The 21341-nt window shown below is 45.8% G+C and overlaps 1 protein-coding gene and 1 long non-coding RNA gene across 2 annotated transcripts; one reads left to right on the forward strand and one right to left on the reverse strand.

Annotated features, from left to right (window-relative positions):
- Window positions 1-912: 912 nt before the first annotated feature.
- LOC130600580 (uncharacterized) lies at window positions 913-1810 on the reverse strand. Its single transcript, XR_008972493.1, has 2 exons — window positions 1665-1810; window positions 913-1085 (listed from the first exon to the last, which is right to left on the reverse strand). It is a non-coding gene; the product is annotated as an uncharacterized LOC130600580 (long non-coding RNA).
- Window positions 1811-1960: 150 nt separating this feature from the next.
- On the forward strand, window positions 1961-20461 carry FAM174B (family with sequence similarity 174 member B). The gene is made up of 3 exons (XM_057419736.1): window positions 1961-2302; window positions 10269-10400; window positions 17583-20461. Exons 1-3 carry the CDS (start codon window positions 2028-2030, stop codon window positions 17584-17586), a joined length of 411 nt encoding a protein of 136 aa, XP_057275719.1. The 5' UTR covers window positions 1961-2027; the 3' UTR covers window positions 17587-20461.
- The last annotated feature ends 880 nt before the right edge of the window (window positions 20462-21341 follow it).

Genomic DNA, 21341 nt, shown 5'->3' on the forward strand with positions numbered 1-21341 from the left:
GAATGTTTATTTCAGGAATAAGTCTGCCTCTTTTAAAAAATAGATGTGCAACACAACGACTTGGCTTGCAAAGCCCACAGAGCCCCTTTCCCAGCCCAGCACCACAGCAGCAATGCCCAGATAAGGTTAAAGATGATCACAGGAACACTGTAGGTCCAGCAATATTAATTTCTCGTGCTTTTCAGAAGGATTTTGTGCTGCCCACCCATCCTGCATCACTCCGTGGTGAAGCTGGCTTTGAGCAAGCTTAGGAGGAGTCTTTGCTATTAATTTCGCCTGGCCCAAGGAAAATGAAAGGAACAGATGTAAGGATGAGCGTGAGACATCAGCTAGTGTTTACCCATCACTCCTGTCTAACAGCTGAGCACTGAAGGCAGAATCCCGACTGGATTCATACCCACCCCGTACAGTGACTGTGAAATACGAGTTTCTGAGGGTGAAGAGTGTCTTTCCCCAGGTACATGCCCAGCACATGGCACTGTGGAACTCTGATTTCACACAGACAAGTAAAGGCAACTGGTAGATGTGGATTTAGACCTTAAACTCCATGAACAGCTGAAGTGGTTCTTGCTTTGGAAGCTCCTTACTCCTCTTCCATAGAATCACAGAATGGTTTGGGTTGGAAAGGACCTTAAGATCCTCTAGTTCCAAACCCCTGCCATGGGCAGGGATACCTCAGACTAGACCATGTCACCCAAAGCTCCATCCAACCTGGCCTTGAACACTGCCATTGTGCTGTGGAGAAGCACTGCAAGAGGAACAGCAGGGTAGGACCAAGAGGAATCTGACAGAAGCTGGGCAGCAGCTGGCAAACAGAACAGGCAGGGCCAACACCAGTGTTCACAAATAACAAATCATGAGAAGCGCTCAGAGCCTGCATCACCGACCTGACCTCCTGCATTGTGTTGGGTTTTATCTATTTATTTCTCTTCCTGCACAGAAATAAACTGGGGCCCCACTTGGAAACTGGGCAAGTACACAAAAAGTCAGCAATGAAATCAAGCTGCAACAATGACCGATTCACGCAGCCTAAGGGGCCTTCTGCACATTGTGCACGTCAAAACTTCCTCATCCCAAAGAACTTCCTGCAAAATAACATAGGATGCTTTTCTAACCGAGCGGGTGGCATTCCATACAGCATCTCAACTAGGTAGGGAAGACGATGACCACACGTTATTTCACTGCTACCTTTCCAATGGGACACTGCCAGCAGGGATACATCCCTGTAATCTTTGCAGTTTAGTCACACATTCCTACCGATTACACCCAGTCATGCCACCCTGGAACTATAGAGTTCAAAAGGAAGGAAATCAGCTCCTTCTTCTCTCCCTTCCTCGTTTCATTTCAGTAGCAACATCCCCTCTTCCCACAGTTACTTTGCAGCAGGTAAACTCATGCTCACACTAAACACAGGGAGTAAAGTAAGTTATATCTTGAAAGTTATCACAGCACAGGCTCCCTTCTCCCCTATTTACTCCCCTGCCTGGCTCAGTGGATGGCACTGCATGCTCAGCACACCCGGGATGGTTTGCAGAACCGTGGCTCGGATTTCCATGAATCTTTAAGCTTTCAAGATGTGAAACAGGAATATATAAATTAACCAGGAAGCAAAGCCTGGGGGACCAGAGGAAAGGCAAAACCCAGCAAATCTGGTCTATAAATACTTGAGTTCAGCAGCTACGCCGCGCTGAACTGGCATCACAGGCACGTCTGTTCCATGTCTGATCGCAGTTTGAACCCTGGGATCGCTTCGCATCTGGGCAGCTGGTGCGTGTTGTGGTTAAAGCAGTCGTTACCGGCGAGGAAATGGCGCTGGCACCGGCACCGCCGGGGCTCCGGGGACCGCGGGGCGGGCGGGTAGGGAGCGCCGGAGCCCGCGGGAGCGGCCCCTTCGCAGCCGCGGCGAACCCCGGCCCGGCAGCTGGGCCCCGGCCGCGGGAGGCGGTGCCAGGCGGGGAGGCGGGACAGGCCGGGCCGGGGCCGGCGCTGCCTTCCGGGGCTCGGCGCGGCGGCCGGAGCCGGGCAGGATGCGCTCCACAGCCCCGCTGCTGCTGCTCTGGGCCTGCCTATTGCTGCCCGTGTTGTTGCCGGCCGCGCCCGGCGCCCGCGGCAGCCAGGAGCCGGCGGTGAACGGCAGCCGCCTGCCCGCAGAGCCGGCCAGCGCGCCCGGCAACCACAGCGGGGCCCAGCTCCGGCCCGTGCCCGCGCTGCTCCGCGACCTCTCCGCGCTGAAGGCCGCCGTCATCGGGGCCTGCGGCCTCACAGCCGCGCTCATCGCCTGCCTCCTGCTCCGCGTCTTCAGGTAGGGCCCGGCCGCGCCCGCCCCCGGCAGGTGCTGACGGCCTCGGAGGAGGAATGGGGCCGGGGGGTAGGCTGGAGGCGTTAATCCGCCGTGCGGTGGGAAGCGGGGTGGTGCTGAGGCGCTCGCCTGTTATTAGTGTTTATGAAGCCTGACTCCAACCACAGCATTGGAAATGCCTTGTGAAACTCCTGGGCAGTCGTAGTGGTGCCGCTGGCCTCCAAACCTCTGTAAAATAGGGCAGCAGCTGGGTTTCAGGTGGCTTTTTCTCAGGGGTGGGGGACATGGGTCCCAGCTCTGGAATGGGCACAAACCAAAACATGTGAAACTCCAGCTAAACATATGGAAATACGTGGGGTTTTGTGTGGTCAGAGTGGCAGTTCGCTGGGATACGTGGCCAAGGGAGGGATCTCCATCCATAGAGATAACCAAAGCCCAACTGGACAGCCCTGCTTGAGCTTAAGAGGTCCTGTCCAGCCTCGGTCATATGTGTCTGGTGCACCCATGGGATAACACAGCTGTCACTGCTGTGGTCACTCATGCTGGGTGAAAGAAGATGAATCTTTCCTTTTCCTTTCAGTGAAGCTTAAGCAGGCAGGCTTGAAGAGGTCCGACATAGCCAAAAGTAGACCATGGTCCTGATTTGACTTGGACTGTGATGTATTACCAAATTCCTTGATGTTTCCATCAGGTAGACTGCTGATGGATCCAACCTCCTATTCCCAGCTGAGGACAGAAGCTCTTGGCTGCTCTTGGAGGCAGGAGAAGTGCTGGTGAGCAGCAGGAAGCTGGGCAGAGGTTTGCATCAGCTTGGTGCTCAGATCTCCTCCACTGAGCGTGGTATAACCGGTGCTGGCTGGTTCATTCACTGCCCTTCACGCTGCTGGATGGAGTGGGCTGGTGCTGGCGTGTGCCTGAGTTATCCAGACGGCCCTTGAAACTCATGTAATGTCCAAATTACACAAGCAAATTAAACTCAGTCCCTTTAGAAACCCAGTGTTCCTCTCGGCTTGTTGCCACAGCAGATGAAAGGCAAATATTAAAGCTCCGTTGGCACTGTTAGTGTCGATTATTATTTATCGCCAGGTAGTGGCAAGAGTCCCCGTGACATGAGGCTGTTCCTGACTCACAGTCTACAAATAAAACACAGTTGTCTGTTTGTGCCCAGCTTTACCAGGAAGATCACAAAACTCTCAGTAGTTAACAGGCATTTGGCTTCCAGGTAGGAGCAGCAGGAAAGAGCCTGGGGTGTAGAGGTGGTGATGGGGAGGAGGTGAGTGCCACGTCTCATGTGACAGAAGTGGTTGAGCAAGTGGAGTAGGCAAATTCTCCCTTGTTCTGTCTTGGAGCAGCTCCTTTGTATTGATGTGATGGCTGCAGCTGAATGCTCTGCTTCTCCTGCTTCTTAATTAACTCCATGCAGGAAGGGCGATGTTCACAAGGTAATAAAGTGTGGTCTTGAAGACAGGAACGGTAAGAACTGATATTTTATAAAGAAATTGACATTTAACTGAGTTATTCTTATGCATTGCAGCAGCTGGCAAAGACAGTACAAATAAACTTACCCATTAAAGTGAGGAGGTTTGGGAGAACACAGTAAAACATTAAAGAGTTTTTTTGGTTTAATCAATACAACTGCTTTGCAGCCATATAAAGTTGCTGAGAATCACAGTTGTGGAGAATCACAGCAAAACTGGTAGCAGGTATATAGCTAGAATTAAGAAGACTGTGAAGTTCATAATGAAGAGTTTCTGCTCCTGGTTCTTCTTGATCTTGGAGGGTTTATTTCCTCTGCCTCAGTTTGCTCTAGGTTATAAAGCAAGGCCTTGTGTCAAGGAGACCTGGCATAAGGCTGAACATTTCTAAGCCAAAGAGAACAAACCGATCGCCTTTAAAGATCTTTCCCTGTACCATAATCAGCAAAACCAGGTCCAGGTTAAAGTAACCTTGGGACTGATGGATTAATTTTCCCATGCCCAAGTCGTCGTTATGCAACTGATCAGAGTTAATGCAGCATTAAAGGTAACGCCAGAAAATCCCAACCTCTGAGGTCTCTCATATATCTTTAATAGAGCCAGCAGGGAAAGTAGAAAATGAAGCATTTGGCTTCTGAGTATGTTTCTTTATGCGACAGAGCACTTGTTTGTAAACATCCCAGTTGCAAATGAGACAAGAATACCAACAGGTACGTTTGCACAGTGTCATGCTGCAGCTGACGACATCGATCGGAGGAGGTTCTGTTGCAGAGGAGATAAGGGATTTACCCTCAATAAATGTAAAGCTTTTCTCTGTCAGAATAAGAGCTTTGTTCACACTTAGTCAAAACCATTGGGATTTTTCTTCTGGGTGTCATGGATTCCTATTAAGGAGGTTTTGCTGAAATCCAGTCTTTGATTAAACCTTCACTGTGAAGTTGCTGGCAGTAAATTATGCTTTTAGGTATGGGTTGTAGAGATGAAATGAACCAGTGAGTGGCCAGATAGTCTTGTCACTGGCATTGGATTTCTTTCTAGATACATTTTATTTTTGTATACATCTCATTTTTATATAGTTTTATGTAGATATTCTTTTCCTTTGTTTGAGCAGGGATAAATGTATTTCTTCAGCTTTCCAGCTCTGTTTTCAAGACAACGCTCAGACATTCCTCTTCATTCCTTTTGGGAATATGATGCTCTGAATTCCTCTGGTGGTCGTGTGATTCAGAATGTGGTATCATCAAAAGTGGTCTGAATTTCCTTTCACTCTGTGGATTATGAAGGCCAGCCAAGACATTGCTAATTGTCTGCATGTGGCAAGGTCTAATTTGCTATAGTATTTTTTCGGGGGGGGGGGGGGGAGGCAAGCTCAGTTTGGGCTTGCTTTCGAAATTCACTATACCCCTGGGCCCTGCATGCTCCCAAACCAAAGCCATTTCCACAACAGACCAGATTTCATGTTGTTCCCAGTCAAGCAGTTGGGGAGTTTGCATTACTAAGAAAAACAGTGTCTTGTGACAGAGTTGTGAACAGTTCATGCTACTAAACTCACTCTTTGATCTGTATTTTGGATTTTGCTTTCCTCCCCCCCCCCCCCATATTCTTCCCTATTTCTCTCCCTCTGTTCATTCCATTGCAATACAATTCTTGTGATCAGCCCCCAGGAAATGCTATTTTTCAGCTGTGGCTATCTGTGCTGATAGACCATATGCCTTCTAGGGAAATCGGGTAAGTTCCTTCTGCTCAGATGACCAGCTGAAAGCAACCCAAAGCTTTAGTTGCAGGCAACTATGCTGTGTTTGCTACATGTCTTGGCCTGCCCTCGAGCCAACAGAACCCAGGCTGGAAAAGACTGCTGTGTATTTTACCTGTGTATTTAGTTTTTATGGAGAAGCTACCTGCATAGTTTTTAACTCATTGCTTCTGGTTCAATTTTGATTTCTTCCTCAAAACCCACTTCAAACTTAGTTTTCCAGTAATTGCAAAACTAGTATAAATTACGGATGGAGGAGAGAGGTTAAAGCATATGATCATAGGATACAAGACCCTTTGTTCCATGAGCTGGGGAATTGCTCCGGGCCATGCAAGGTTAACCATAGAGAGTTTGATTTAAAATTAATTGTATTCTAGCCAGCAAAACTGGTTAGAATTCAACTCCAGCAAAGACAAGACCTCTACCAGGATCAGGAAAGAAAAACTCACCATTGAAATGACCTTAAATGGAGAAGAAAAAGTAAACCCCGAACCAAACAACGAACCCCAAAATGTGTTTGTGAAAGCTTTGTGTAAGCTGTGTGTAGTTCAGTTAGGGTCACAGAGAATGGCAAATGGAACGCTTTTTCCTGGGTCTTGGAGGTCCTGTCTTTGGGCAGACTGGATTGTCTTGACGTGAGCATGACAACGAATGGCAGAAAGAAAAGAGAGGGGATTGCTGTCTTATACTGTCTTTAGCTCTTTACAGCTCTGATATGAACAGTCACAGCTGTTTCTTGTAGGATTTGCTACCTTGAAGAGTTTGGGTAAATCATTAAAGTTTCCATAGCTCTGCCCTATAAAACAAGGCCACATTTCAAGCACATCTCAGACAGTATTGGCCTGACTGTGCTATTATGTTTGGAAGTACATGTTGGCACTGGTACTGACCACCAGATGTGAATAGCTGTATTTTAATTACCTACAAACATCACTGCTTCATTGAACCACAGCAACATCAATTTAGGTATTCCTGAAGTTATTCCCAGCAGCAGTCTCTTATTCATCTCTGTTACTAGCAGCAGTTAAGCAAGGGAAGCTTCTGCTCTTTGTGGCTGCATATGTGCCATCTTAAGGACTTGGTTGTTCAAAAACACAGCACCTTAGTTTGCTACAGCAAAATGTGTGTTACAGAAAACACGTAAGGGCTTAGCTTCGTGGTTTAACTTTGTTGTATACAGCACCATCCAGAGAGCAGAGATACCCAGACAGATGAACAGTAATGAAATATCACTGATCTGATTCATCAGCTGGTAGTAAGCCTGGAGTTTTCCCAGGTTTATATTTCTTTTTTTCTTTAAACTGCTTAGGGAGCCTATTAACAGCAAATAAACTGGTCCCAATTCCATTCCTGATATAACATTGCTGCAGTTCCAGGAGGCAAATTGTAGCTGGCTTAATAAGACTTCCAAGAAGCACTCTGCTAAGGAGGGATAGGGTTTCTTCTTTGGTTTTTTTTTGCCTTTTCTGGGGGATGGTGCCCTCCCTCTGCACCTCTTGGCAGGAAGTGTTAATGGTAGATGAGAAATGCAGAGACCTCCCTCTCTGGTCAAGAACAGCATTCTCTTTGAATATCAGGGTTGTTGACTAAAATAGATTAGAGGCATAAATAGTATAATGAACTAGTGAGTTGACACCATTTACTCCACCACATGATGCCTCAGAAAGGAGGATGAAGTGCTGCATATGACTGTTGCTTGCTCAGAATACAAAGGCACAAAGTCAGCATTCTGCTCCAGCCCATCTCTCTGTTTGTGCACTGTGTGGTGTGGTGTGGTGGAGGGAGTACATCTGATACCTGATGGACCAGACCCTGGTGTGGTGCACAGCGCCGCAGGCATTCGAGCCCAGGGGCAGTGCCAGTGTGCAAATCCACTTCATCCTCTCTCTGTTAAGCACTGTGCTCACTCTGCCTGCATTCTGCTAACACCAGTGAGCTGGTTGTGATGGGAGCAGCAGTGGTCTACAGTGAAAGGTTAATATCCCTGATTGCAGTTAACTCCACCCCAATGATGATTCTGTGCAAAGCCTGTGGCATTCCTTTTTAATTACAGGGAGGTGGCTGAAGTCAGACAGCAGAAGCAACATGGGGTTTTTGTAAGTGGAAATAGTTCTCTGCACTGAAATACCCAGTACCACTTCTCCTCTGGCTAGACCACTCTGGGAGTGCTTCAGCTTGTTATGCAAGGGCCATACTCTGACCACAGCTTCCAGTATGCTTCTTGCTTGCTTTAAAACAACCCCCACACTGGAAAGGGGATCCTCTCTTTGCCCATGAGGGGTTAACATGTCCTCGAAAGTTCATGAAACGTTTGTATTCTGTATTTCCTGTCCTGTGCTACTCTGCAAACAAAAGATGCTCCCTGTTCCCACCCACTGGATAAAGTGCTTTTCCCTGATGATTACAGGGATCTTGAGAGTTTTAATGTGCAGTTGTTTCCAGACAGGCAGGGACACTCCCAGGGCTTTCCTTCTCACGTTTATGAAGCCTAGGAGAGTCGTTCAAATGAGCAAGTGTGGAAAATGGACCACTGAAAGTACAGGTTAATGACACATAATCCAGGCAATCTGGAAAAAGAGGCAAAGAAAGCCCCTTTTGCCTTGCCAGTGGCAAAGAACTGATTGTAGCAGTTTAGCCAAAAAACAGCAGCAAAATGAGCTTCCTCCCTTTTCTAAAGGTGAGGGTTGGGGAGGATTAATAGATAACTGTGCAGCAACTTCTGCTCTAGGTCCTCTTTAAAGTCTAACCCAAATAGACTAATTAATGGCTGGAGGCTACAGGGTTCTAGCTTTCCATGCCTAAAAATACCTATTCTGCAGTAATTGCTTTAAACTCTCCAATATTAACTGTTGTAAGATGAACTCCTTAGAATAAGTTATGTTTGCTCATGGAGGGAATGAGGGAAGATGTCTCTTAATGAAGTAGGCTTGATAGCAGGTAGGGTCTTAAATGGGTCCCTTAAATAGGAACCTATGGAACCCCCCTGCAGACTCTATCTGTAAGGCAGAGTGGTGAGGCTGTGCTTTGTTTGTTCTGACAGGTAGATACAGGTTAGTTTTGGTCTGTGTTTAGGCTTCACAGTGTGAGTAAATGTTTCTTGTGAAAGCACTGCATTACTTGTAAGATGAGACCTCCCTGCATTGCTTTGCTGCTAGGTCTTGGCTGAGAAGCAGAATAATATAGAGAAGTGTTTTCAAAAGGGTTTTCAAGTGTTTGGGTTAAGAGTCCTACTGTATTGGATATAAAATTGCTTGTTTCAACAACAGCAGTAATAGAACAAACCATCCTGTGCTCTGTGTGACACAGTGGCACAGATTACTACAAAGATTAGATGACAGGAGATGACTTTCTTCTCACTTCTGATTCAATCTCAGCCATCAGAACAGAGGGGAAATGCAAACTGCTTCATCCCAAGGGCTGGGACATGTTTGTTCAGCCTTGGACTACTGCTCAAAAGCAGTGCTAGGCAGAGAGAGGCACTGAGTTTTCCACGTCGGAGCTGTTCACTGGTTTAAGTTTCCTTTTAAGCCTGGAAGGGACTGTAGTGGTGGAAATGTATTTGCAGGGCTTGAGTCCCAGTCTCTCTGGGATGGTCACACCTCTGTTCTTGATGCTGAATAACACTTTAAAAGCCATCATTCTTGATACAGAAATGTCAATGTTGAGTGCAGCACACCTTACATGATGTGCCAGGGCAAGACTTCATGATGGTGGAAGTGTACTCATGACGTGGTGTCTGCTCAGAGCAGAACCTGTGATTCCCGGAAGTTAGGGGTTGGTTGCTTGTGCCTGCACCAGCTCCCTTCTCATGCTTGGCAGCTGCCAGTTTTGTTTTACGGAAGGTGAAGGGGAAAATTCTTTTCTCCTTGAAGGCTCCCTGTACACATCAGCACCTCCTTTAACATACAATCGCAAAACTGGATTCGGGCATGAGCAGCGTGACCCTCTTAATATACACAGAAGGAGTAGGTAAAATGAAAAGAACCTGCACAATTAAAGCTAGAGCCAGAACATTAGCTGAAAAGCCATGAACCAAGTGTTTGTTAATTGAGAGTAAGTGCTAGAAAATAGATCTCAAAACCATGGGACATGCAGGTGCTTGAGCATCTCTCTTTCAAACAGAAGGTGAGGCTGGTATCTATAGGAGGAGAGGTAGCAGATACCATTAGCTTTGAATGATAGTTGGCTATTTTCCATAGCACCTACACAGCACAGAGCATGAAACTTCTTAGGCAAGGCTCAGGGTTGTTGCTTTGGGAGTCCTGAGCTTGGCCTTATAGCAAGGAAAGAGAGCAGGGTGCTTGTTCCCAAACATCACCACCCCTTTGCTCCTAAATCCTGCCCAGAACACTACCTTGTCTTAGCAGGGCTTAACCTAGGCTTTCCCATCTAAACATGTTCACTAAGCCATTGGCTGCTTCAGCTGATTAAGCCCACATCTCACTGAGCATGGCAGCAGAGGGCTGCCCTGCTCCTGCCTGCCCTGGATGCCAGAGAATCCCTGGTTTGTCAGCAGCTGAAAGACTGACATTGATCTGGGTTGCAGTTGATGAGAAACTGTGCTGAGAAACACTGATGGGTACAAATGGTGGCCTTAGAAAGGCAGCAGGAAGGGACAGAGGCTCTGAAGCTGGTATGTCTGGGGAGGCCTGATCAAACAGGGCAGTGATTTAGTTGGTGGGAACAGCTTCAAGGTGCACTGAATAAAGACAATCCTTCCCTTCCCATCTCTCTGTTTCAGGTCTGGCAAGAGGATTAAGAAGACCAGGAAGTACGACATAATCACCACTCCAGCTGAGCGGGTAGAAATGGCTCCTCTGAATGAAGAAGACGATGAGGATGAAGACTCAACAGTGTTTGATGTGAAGTACAGGTACTGCTGTGAGCCTGTTACGTTAGGCTTGCTCACTGAGCTCTTACTAGTGAAGACAGCAATTTTTTCTCTGCTGGACCAACTTGGCAGAGATGAGGCAGTAACAATCTGCCTTTCACTTTGCCCAAGTATTATCACTTTACAGCCCCTCTGCCTGTTCTCAGCACACATTGCTCTGTGCTCTCTTGCTCTTGCAATAACCACATTGCAACCCCTAGGCTGTCTGCCCTCGTCTTTCTTCTGCAGAGCAGCACAACAGTACACAAGTGCCCCAAATAGCTAATAAGGTTTAACAAACTGAACTTCCCTCTTGGGCAGCTGTTGGCAGTGGTTCCTGTATGCTCTCAATGTCTGTGCACACAGTGGATGGAGGGCTGTGGATCAAGGGCTGCTTTCCCAGGCACTGTCATAACTGAGAGTCTGTGAGGGAAATGATGGCCAATCTCCACTGAAGTTCACAATGACTCCACTGGCAAGTGCTTTAGCCATGCTGCTCAAGTCTTGGAAAGCAGATGAAGGGATTGTGAGAGAGAGAAGACCTTACACCCACTGTTGGGGAGGATCAGGTTCAAGATCATTTTAGGAACCTGAATGTGCACAAGCCCATGGGACCTGATGAAATCCAACTGTATCCTGGGCTGTATCAAAAGGAGTGTGAAGAAGGTGATTCTGCACCTCTGTTCCGCTCTCATGGAACCCCACTTGAAGCACTGTGTGCAGTTCTGGTGTCCTCAACATAAGAAGGACATGCAGCTGTTGGAGCACGTCCAGAGGGGGCCATGAGGATGATCAGAGGCTGGAGCACCACCCCTATGAAGACAGTCTGAGAAAGTTGGGGCTGTTCAACCTGGAGAAGCTGTGTGGAGACCTCATAGCAGCCTTCTAGTGTCTAAAGGGGGCCTACAACAGATGCTGGAGAGGGACTCTTCATCAGGGACTGTAGTGATAGGACAAGGGGTGATGGGTTTAAACTTAAACAGAGGAAGTTCAGATTAGGTATAAAGAAGTTCTTTACTGTGAGGGTGGTGAGGCAGTGGAACAGATTGCCCAAAGAAGTGATAAATGCTCCATCCCTGGCAGTGTTCAAGGTTGGGCATGGTCTAGTGTGAGGCATCCCTGCCCATAGCAGGGGGTTGGAACTAGATGTTGTTAATTCCAATCCAAACCATTCTGTAATTTTAAACAGAGGACTGTGGTCCCTCGCTGATGTTGTCAGCAGTTATCCCTTAGCAACAAACTCTCCCTAAATGTGTTTGTCTTATTGAGATACAAGTGGTGTGACAACCCAAAACTTTGTGTGCCTATTCTGGGCCTGAGATTTATAGCATCCACTCAGCACATCAAGATGCTGCACATTGATTTATGTCATGAGGATATCTGCATCTCTTATTTTTATTTGCATCAAGCCATCCACAGCATTTGAGTTGCATTCTCATCCAAATAAGGCCTACTCTGAAATCTGTCTCACTTTGGCTGAAACAAGCATTCCTAATTATAAAAACACACATCTTGACAACTCCAAACAGGAGATTTTACAGACTTGACTCATGTTGCCCATCTCCTAACTTTGGAAGGGGCAGAACAACTCATTTGCTCAAAGAACATGTGTGCCAGCATCTAGAACACATACCACTGCATGCTCTGCTGGCTGTTTTCATAATAGCTGTGTTAGTTCCCTATAAATGTCAGGCAATAATTGGAAGCCCTGGAACAATGAAGGGTGTGTGTTGTGCCTTTATGTTTAAACAATTAGTTCTTGAATTAGAAGACTCTTATCAGTCCTTGCCTGACCATTGCCATTCTCTGTAGCTGCCCTGTGTTTGCTCTGATCATTTCAGGTTGTGCAGTTCTTTGGGACCAAGCTTTGTTAAACCCAGCGGGCAGAGATCTGTCTCGGCACAGCCTGCTTTAACAGCCCATGTCTTCTGCCCTTCTTCCTCTTAACAGAGTACTTTCCCTGTGAGATTCTGGTAGCAGGATCAGAGGGATTTCCCGAAAGCGAGAAGATTCTTAGTCATGGCAGTGCTTTAGGAGAAGATGTCCAACAGTAAAATACTAGATGAACAAAGAAGAGAGTTTGCTGGAGACAGTCTGACTTGGGGGAGTGGAGGTCATGTTATCTGACGTTGTTTCCTCAGAGCGCACGCTGTGCTGATGCTTCCACACAAGTTATTCTGTCTTTGTGGGTGCCTTAGCAGTACAAGTGGCGCTTCACCTTGTATGATGCTGTGTTTGGAGACCGTAGGGGTTTTTGGTTCTTAGCTAACCAGTCCTCTTTTCATCTGTGGGAATTCCTCCTTTTGCCATAGTGCAACAGCTGTTCCCCGTTTTCTGAAGTCCTGCTTTCACACGTGTTTGTTTAGCTCAAACAGAGCTACCTCAGTTCAGCAGGGGAGATCATCTTACACACAACCCCTCAGTAATACTGATTTTGGGACTGCCTCTTTGAGAATACATTTGCTGTACCAAGCTCCGTGGTTCCTTTGTGTAGGCTTGGAGGCTACATCCCTAAGTAGTTCCTATCTCCCGTCACCACTAAAGACACTTCTCTGTAAATCTGAGTCGCTGACTTTGACCGCTGACATACCCATCAAACCAGTCAGGTTCATCACAGGTGCTTGTGTGGGAAGAGAGGGCTAGAGCTGAAGAAAGGGCATCTCAGAGGTGCCTGGAGTAAATCAGAGAACTCACTTCTACCAGGTCTTCTGTGGAGGTTCCTTCCCCAGTACCCTAAACCCCGAACTGGCATTCAGGAAATAGTCATCTCATGCCGTCTAAGGCTTCCTTTGTTTTTTGCAGCTGGGTGCAGATTCCAAGAAGAGTGGGTAAGGAGAGGCAACTTCATTCCGCTCTGTGGTTAGTGGGAGTTAGAAAATACATACAGGTAGCTTCACAAGTGGAGAGATCGGTTTGGTTTGGATATTCAGCAAGTGCCTACAGCTTTAAAAGCACTTTTGTTAATTGCTACACCAGGAAAACTGCTCCACTATCTCAAAAAAAAAAGAGTAAAAAAAACTTGTGCAGATGTGTACTTGCAGAGGTGTCACTAGGGCAGATGCATAAGGCATGGGGTGATGCTGCTGTCACACCTTGTTAGGCAACTAAAGCAGTCGTGCTGGAAACAGGAGTGGCGGGTGGCTCCTGACAAGTACCCCCAGCTAGAATATTCTGCCCTCTCCCTTTCAGCTCTTTGTTTTTAAATTCAAATGAAGGTGCATCTTAGCCAGCAGTCAGTATCAGTTGTGGCAGCTGCTCAGGTTTATTCCAGCAGCCTCCTAGCAGTGAGCTCCCTTGGCTTATGGCACAACAGACTTCTGGCCCATCTGTGCTACCACATCTTGGTGAGGGCATTTTGACCACGTGCTGCTTGGTGGCTGTACCATTCCTGGGATTGCTTACAGAGGCTAAACCTCATGAAGCCCCATGCTGCAGCACAATCCAGTGGTGCAGTGCCGTGGCTGACAAGATTCATTATTCTCATTTCCTAATTCCTTATTTCTTTATGACAATGCTGGTATTGAAAGATATGCCTAGGGCTGGACTGCCCATCGTTCACTGTTGTAACATATGTGCTGCCATATCTACATCAGAAAACAGCTTTCTATAGCTGTTAAAACCAAGAATTTTCAATGTCTCCCTGGCTCCTGAATATCACGTGAAATGAGCTGGGATCTTTTGTCCTGTTCATTTTTGATTTAAAGGTTTTGAAACCATGGAGAAAAAGGTTCATTCTCCATAAAGTGATGATTTGTGATGGTGTTTGAACAGTGCTTTCCATTAGAAAGGCATCAAAAGCACTTTTAAAATACAGGCTTCTGAGAAAAGATGGGAATGAAGTGGAAGGGGAACCAGTTCTCCAAAGAGCAGCGCTGCAGGTACGTGTTGGCTGTGATGCAAGCATTATTCAGTTCAAGTGGCACTTCTATATACTGGTGATAATCTTACACTTTCAGACCTGGAGTGTCATGATATGGGGTATCTCCTGTACCTAACAGTAAGTACATTACCCTAGTAATAACCTGCTCTGAATGATACACAGGTCTTGTTTTGGGTTTGTAGCATAAGTTTTGGCTGAGGATGATGTGGGTAGGCTCTGAGCTGGTTTGTTTGAGGTCCTCTCCCATTGTTGAAAGATCCATGCTGGCACTTGGATCTGTATTTGCGGGAGTCTTTGAGATTCTGTGCTGTCTCCCCTCCATAATGCAAACAACACTAATTAAAAGGCAATTGATATCTGGCAGCAACAGGGGAGAAGCAACGTTACCTCTCCAATTTTTCTCACGCAGTTAATTTTCTTCCCTTTAATGCTTTGTCCTTGTGTGTGTGTTAGCTTCCAGTCTTACATGAGGCATCAAAGAGCAGGAGAGGGTATAAACTGGCTATTGGATGAAGGTTGTTTCTTTTTCCTTTTTCTTTCTTTAGGAGGCTTTAAGGTTTTGGGCTCTGGTAGATCCCACCCCCCACTTCCCTTGGGCAGTGAAGCAGTAAGAAATAACCCACCTTCCTCCCATAAAGCAGACTAATGAGACCACTTCAAAAACTTAACTAAACACATTTCTGTGGATGCAAAAGCCACCCACTGTCTGCCTCTGACGGATGCAGGAGCGTGTGTGTACTGGATTAAATACCCCCTTTGCGAGCTCATTTCAGTAGCAGGGGAAGCAGTTCTGTCAATGGCCTGTCTAATCCTGCAAGCAGAATTTCTGTGTGACAAGAGGCTGAAAGCAGGAATCAGAGATTGTCACAGAGCAAAGATGCCAAATCACTGAGACATTAAAAACCAACTTGAAAAGCTTCATGGGAACCATTTTCTTATAGTATGGAGGATGGTTTTCTTATCTGTTTTCGCTCTGGTATGAAAAGAGGCATTTAGATAAGAAGTTCAGGAATTGTTCTCAAAGTATTATATTGCTACACAAAGAAAGCAAATGGAGCATGGGAAGGATGGGTGTTTCTGGATCACCAGTTCAAACTGTGCTGCTGAAGGCCAAAAAGTATCCCTGGTCCGTGATTTTGGACCATATGGACTGCATTGCTCATCATTTTCCAGATGTCACATATTTTTTCATGTTTTATGGTGGGATTGCACTTGCTGCACATCTTTGGAAACAACTTAGTGGAAAGCTAAATCCTATCCTGCGAGTGTGGTCTTTCTCATCCCACCAGTAGGTCTTGATTTTAAGACTTCCCTCTCCTCTTTGTTCCGTTAGCCCTTTCTTTCAAGAAGCAAGGGAAAGTTGCACAGGTTTCATACATGATGGAGCTAACCCATTGATTCATCAGGCAGTCAGCCCTGTGCGATATGCAAGAAGGGGGAGCAAAGTAGGTTACAGGCAAATGTCCCTGACAAAGCGGTGGTAGCATCCATCCCCCATCACAGAGCACTCTGCTTTTTTGGTGTAAGAAGAGAAACGAGATTAAAACAGCTGTAGAAAGAACCCATTTCAAAAAGGTAAATAAAATTGTTAGCTTATTAAGCTTAACTCTGGCACAGCTCGTTGGGGGATTTCTTGTCGACTTCAATAGAAAACCGAAGACAAGCACTGAATAAATTCTGTGGCGCCTCGCACATGAAAGGCTTTAGAAAGCACTTCAGTAATCTGGGATATCAGCAGTGTCTCCTCTCCCTGCTGACTTGCAGCTGTTGGAGGCAGCGTGCTCTGCCCTTGCCACACTTGCTGAGCCCAGATGGGTGGATGTCACAATTGTCCCTGCAGGGGATAGGGTCAGGGAGCAACATGGAATCTCAATGCCAGAGCTGGAACTGTCCCACTCCTGATGTCAGGCTCTTAAATAAGTACTGAAGTTTTTCCTAGGTGGATTGAAGCCTCCATCCTTCCTGTCAGCTGAGTGAAATTCCTCAGTTTGTTTTCCACATGGATTGTCTCTCCAGCAGCAGAATGCAAAAGCAGTTTAGGAATGCATCTTCCAAAGTGCTCTTGAACGCAGAAAGATTTATATGTAAGGAGGGGTGGCAGGCAGAAGGAAGAGGACAGGGACATTTATTCAGCCATCATGGGACTAAAGGGCTTTTGAGAGCTTGCAGGATGTTTTAGAGGAAAGATGCACCACATGTAAAATCTGGATTCTGGATTCATGCATTTTTCAAGCACTGATAGCATTGAACTGTGTGGAAACATCTTCATCACAGTTGCAGGGGCTCAGCTTTTGATACACTCGAGTCTTTGGGGAGTCTCTGTAAAATGAGACTTACACTATTGGTATCTTCTCTTTGAATGCCTCCTTTCCGCATACCGACTGTATGTGCAGCTCTGACTGGAGTGTGGTATTGCTGCTTGTTACAGTAAGGTATCAACTCTCAAGGGAGGAGCTCTAATGTTTTTTTTTGCCAGTGAGAGCTGCAGGCCATTCTGGATGGTGCTTGGTGAATCGTGCTGGGGTTTGTAGCAGCTTAATTTTTCCTCTTCCAGCAGGCAGCAGTGCAAGTTAAATCACTGGCACAGTCAGCTGCTATAAATACAACAAATTGCCAAAGCTTTGGTGCTGCTCTTAAGGATTTCCCACGGGTCCATAGCAGGGGAAGAAAGAGATGGTCGAAAAGCAATTTCTGTTTGGGTTTGGAAGGCCAGGTTCTTTCCTTATGGGCTGTAACAGTGGTTGTAGAGCGCATCACGGTCTGCTGGCTCGTTCAGTCCGTGATACAATGCAGTGTAGTCCTGTGGGAGGCCTCGTACCTCCTTCATGGGGTGTAACAAGATCCTATTAAGCCTTTCTTGTTTTGAACCCTGAAGCAGTTAAAGCAGTAGGGTGTCAGAAGGAGAATCCATAGCAAGGAGAACAGGCTATGTGCGTTGATTAATAAAGGGCTGCATTGATATGAAAAAAGCAGAAAGGTCCAAAACGCTGTTTCATGTGCCACCCTGTGCACGCTCCCTTCTCTGCTGTGCACAGTGGCAGGCACAAGATCTTTTGGCATTTGGGTTTTGTCTGATACAACTCTTTTTTTCTTCACTTGATCTAGCTGCTTCTGGCATGGTGTTAACATCAGTGTCCAGTGTCACCACAGAAATCAGCTGCTGGAGGGAGCTGATGGCAGTCATACTGAATGATGCTGCCTTTTCCTTTGTGTCCTTTTAGATTGTTTGCACATGCGTTCTCATTCCTGTCTGTGAGCTGTTTAACTGCATATCTACAGTTGTACTAATTATTTCTGCTTTCCAGGTAAAGCAGCTCCGTGGAGTGCTGGTGCCCTGCAAGATGTCATTCTGCTGTCGAGGGACCTGCTGAAGCCGTAACTGTGAAAGGGGAGGCTTTCATCTCTGCAGCGTTACAACCAAACCAAGCCTCACCTCCTCAAGATGCTGTTTTTACAGCAGGCTATGGATCTTCTGACCAAAACAGCACCATTCTGTTTACTGGTTTCCAAACTGTTGGAACAGAGCTCCTCTTTGCAAACTCAACTCCCTTTTGCTTTAGGAGGGCTGCAGTGTCACTAAAGCATGACAAGGTACAGCCCTGTGTGCTGACTTGCAGCTCACTGTGGTCTAAAGTTTTTCAGAAGGAAAAAGACAAGGAAGATTGAACCAAGCTGCCCAAAGGACTTGTTTTCTAAAATCCTAATTCAGTACTTCAGTCACTGTTAAACTTTAGTCATTGTTAATCAATCAGATCATGTGTTTGAAAAGAAATAGAGTGTATTTTCATGGTATTACAGAGGTGAGTTATGAATTTAGGTGTTAAAAACATGCTGAAATGCCACACTGTGTGTTCAGTGTAGGATTCTGGGGGAAGGGGGTGAGAGGTTGACTCATATAGAAGATTTTCTTGTCTTGCTACTGATTTATTCTTCTCTAAAACAACAATTGCACTAAGTTTTCATGATGCTGTTTTCACTGTCCCAAGGAGTTCTGATCAGACCAACTTCAATAAGAGAGACCACAGGGAAATGGGAAGAATCAGGCATGCCCTAAACTACAACAATCTTGGATTAAAGGAGATATATTTTTGTAATTTCCTGCCCTTCCACAGGGAGTGAAAATGTTTTGTACTGTCCTGTGCTGACTGTAATTTGTCTACAATTCATCTATATTACTTTTTCTAAGCAAAATAAGCCCTCATGTGGAATGATTAGCTTGCAGAAACAGCACCTTTTATTTTTCATGGAAGCTTCATGTAAGTGGTCTTAATCTGTATCAAACTGGAAGTTTTCCTCTACCATTCGCTTGACAAATCCCATTTAACTCAAGGATGTATTTTTAACCATCACTCTCTGCTGTGTTTCGTGCTGCAGAGGTCAGAGCTGTGGGATGACACTATGAGAATTAGATTGCTGCAACTGGCTGGATTGAGTTTAGGAGACCACAAGCATGTACACTTTCAGGCCATCATTAGAAAGGGCAAACCTAACTGGTTTAGTTTCTTTACTTTGTGGTTTTCCTTTAAAGTAACCACAGATGCAGTTCAGACTTTACTGCACTCCTTAACACCTTTCAATTTTGGTTATTTAAGTTGGCTGGAGCCCCGCTTTTCTTGGGGAATGCATATTTTCCAGCTGTTTTAGGATTGTCCCACTGTTTACTTGACCATCCACTAGCCTCCTGCAGTTACAACCCCTCAAGGAGACTGCAGAATTCCTGGCAAAGCACCAGCCTTGCAGCAAGCTGCCAGTTTGGGGTTTTTTCTTGGTTTCTTTTAGTAAATCTGTTGGGATTTGGGGCTTGCTGAGAATACTGATCTGCTTTGTCATGATACCATGACCTGCCCCAGTTCTGCACAGCTCCCTTGGGCGCTGCAGTCAGTGAAAGGAGGTGAAGGGGAATTTTTTTCCTCCCCAGCAGCCTTATACTCTTATCAAAGCTCCTGTAACAGAGCTCACTTTCCCTAGCCATGACTCAGCAAAGGCTTTGCAAACAGCCTGGATGGAAAAAAATCCCACAGCAGGCTGTAGCGTTCCTATTAGTCATCAAGGCAATATGAAAATGCTGTGTTATTTTCATTCATGGAATGAGTTTGAGTCATTCCATATTACTGTTACTAAGCAATACTTAACATGTCGTTGTGAGGTGAGGATGGGGCCGTGCAAGTTGTGTCCTGGCTGGTAGGAATCACAGGGATGAAAAGGTTTGAAGGGTGCTGCAGGTTGAGATAAGATCTGGGGCTCTTTCCCTACTTACAAAGCAGGTTTCAGACATAGGCTGGATGACACTAAAGGAAATACTGTTTCTCTTCAGGAGAAGTACTTTGAAGACCAGGAATTGAACTTCTTAGACTGACTCCTTTGGAAGTAGAGAGGTGGCAGTGCCAAGAGGAGAGATGTTAAAAGCTTCTGTTTGCATGTCCAGAGGAAGTGATGGACTGAGGTGTCTGAGCAGACACCATGGCAACATGCTCACGTCCACTCTTCTGCCAGACTCATTAAGCTGAGTGTCAGGCACTCTGTGTGAGTGGTAGAGAGGGAATGAAACCTTCTCTTTGCACAAAAGAAAGGCAAGACCATGTAAGAGATAAGACGAAAAGGTGCATAAAAGACACTTCTTTCTGAGGGCAGGTCAGTTCTTGAAATCAGGATTTTCAGTCCAACAACTTCAGGTCACTTGCTAAGTTCAGCTAGCAAAGGCCATCCACTCCATTTGTTTGTGGCTAAAAAAAAAAAAAATATCCCACTTTTTCCATAACATGGCCAAATCTCAATGGTGGGCAGGGACCAGGTATTTAAGATGTTGAAGATGGAGGTGCTAAACTGCTGCCGGGATGCTCTGGCTCCTCAGGGAGATCCCAAACTGTGCCATAAGCTAAAAAGCGCTTATAGGGAAGCAGCAGCTGCTCGGTGGAAATAAAAGGCCAACCTCACCAGTTGCTTATGGTCATGAAAATAATCCCAGTGCTTCATTTGATACTCAATGGCTGTTGCAAATGTGAGGCAATGTTTACCTCTACAGAAGTTGCTGTATGTGATTTAAAGTGTCTGGTTAAATATTCTATAGCTATATTTAGTTAAGATTTTAAGAGCACTTGATGTGACTCATCTAATAGTATATATATATATGAATATTTTTTTAATTGTAGGAATTTGAACTGTTTGGTTCAGGTAGTTCTAGGAGTTCATCAGAGAAGAAATAACCATTAACCACTACATGAGTGTTTTGCCTTAACGTTCTGTGTATGTTACGCCACAGGTTTAATCTAGTTGTGACTGTAATGTGTCTTAGTATCTGCTGCTGTTTTGTGTTGCGTAGTCAAACTTGCTTTGTTCAGGAGCATTCTTAAAGGCATATTTTTTTGTTACAGAAAAAAGAGAAACGTTATTACTCAGATGCCTGCCTGTAGCTTGCTCACTGCTTACAAAACCTAGCAACTAGTAGTAGAGTCAAACAGAGCAGGTAAGTTAGAGGCTTTCCTATTTGCACATGCTGCACCATGGAGGAGAAACCCTACACAGAACTGCAGCTTCAACCACAGCCCTGTCACCTGAGATTACATTTGAGAAGCCAGAAGGTAATGTGCCGTGCCATGCCTGCCTGCAGAATTAAGCCAGAATTGCACACCGTAGCTTTGTATTTGGGGTTTGGTTTTTCTGCCTTTCCCCCCTGGAAGATGTGGAAATGACTACAAACACTTGTTTTTAGCACACTAACTTAGGCTAGCCTAATGCTTGTCCTGAGCCCAGACTGACTTGTAGAAGTCTACAAGCACTAATGAAGCTTGAACACGCAAACACTAATGCATTTGAACCTTTTGTTTGTAACTGCTCCCTCTAGTTCACTGTATGTGGTACAATGTCTGCAGGGTGACAGGCTCTGGTTTTCATTAAGAGTTTTTTCTTCTGTTAGATGAGTTTCTGGCGCTGCTGGTTGGGGGGGGGGGGGCTGTATCAGGACCTTGTGTTTTGTTTTGTGCAATTGTTTGAACCTTTTTCTAAAGCTGTTTTAAGAGAATTTGTCTTTGTGACCAAAGCTTCTTTTTAACAAAAAACTGGTAGGA

The sequence above is a fragment of the Pezoporus wallicus genome, unplaced genomic scaffold (genome assembly GCF_028554395.1).
Source record: "Pezoporus wallicus isolate ANWC-B61680 ecotype Strahan unplaced genomic scaffold, APGP_CSIRO_Pwel_v1 contig_3952, whole genome shotgun sequence".
In the NCBI taxonomy this organism is placed as follows: Eukaryota; Metazoa; Chordata; class Aves; order Psittaciformes; family Psittacidae; genus Pezoporus; species Pezoporus wallicus.

Excerpts from the sequence above, each read along its gene's own strand:
- FAM174B (XM_057419736.1), top strand. The coding sequence starts at position 2,028 with ATGCGCTCCACAGCCCCGCTGCTGCTGCTCTGGGCCTGCCTATTGCTG. Across the intron at positions 2,303-10,268 it reads CTCCTGCTCCGCGTCTTCAG|GTCTGGCAAGAGGATTAAGA; the intron begins GTAGGGCCCGGC and ends TCTCTGTTTCAG.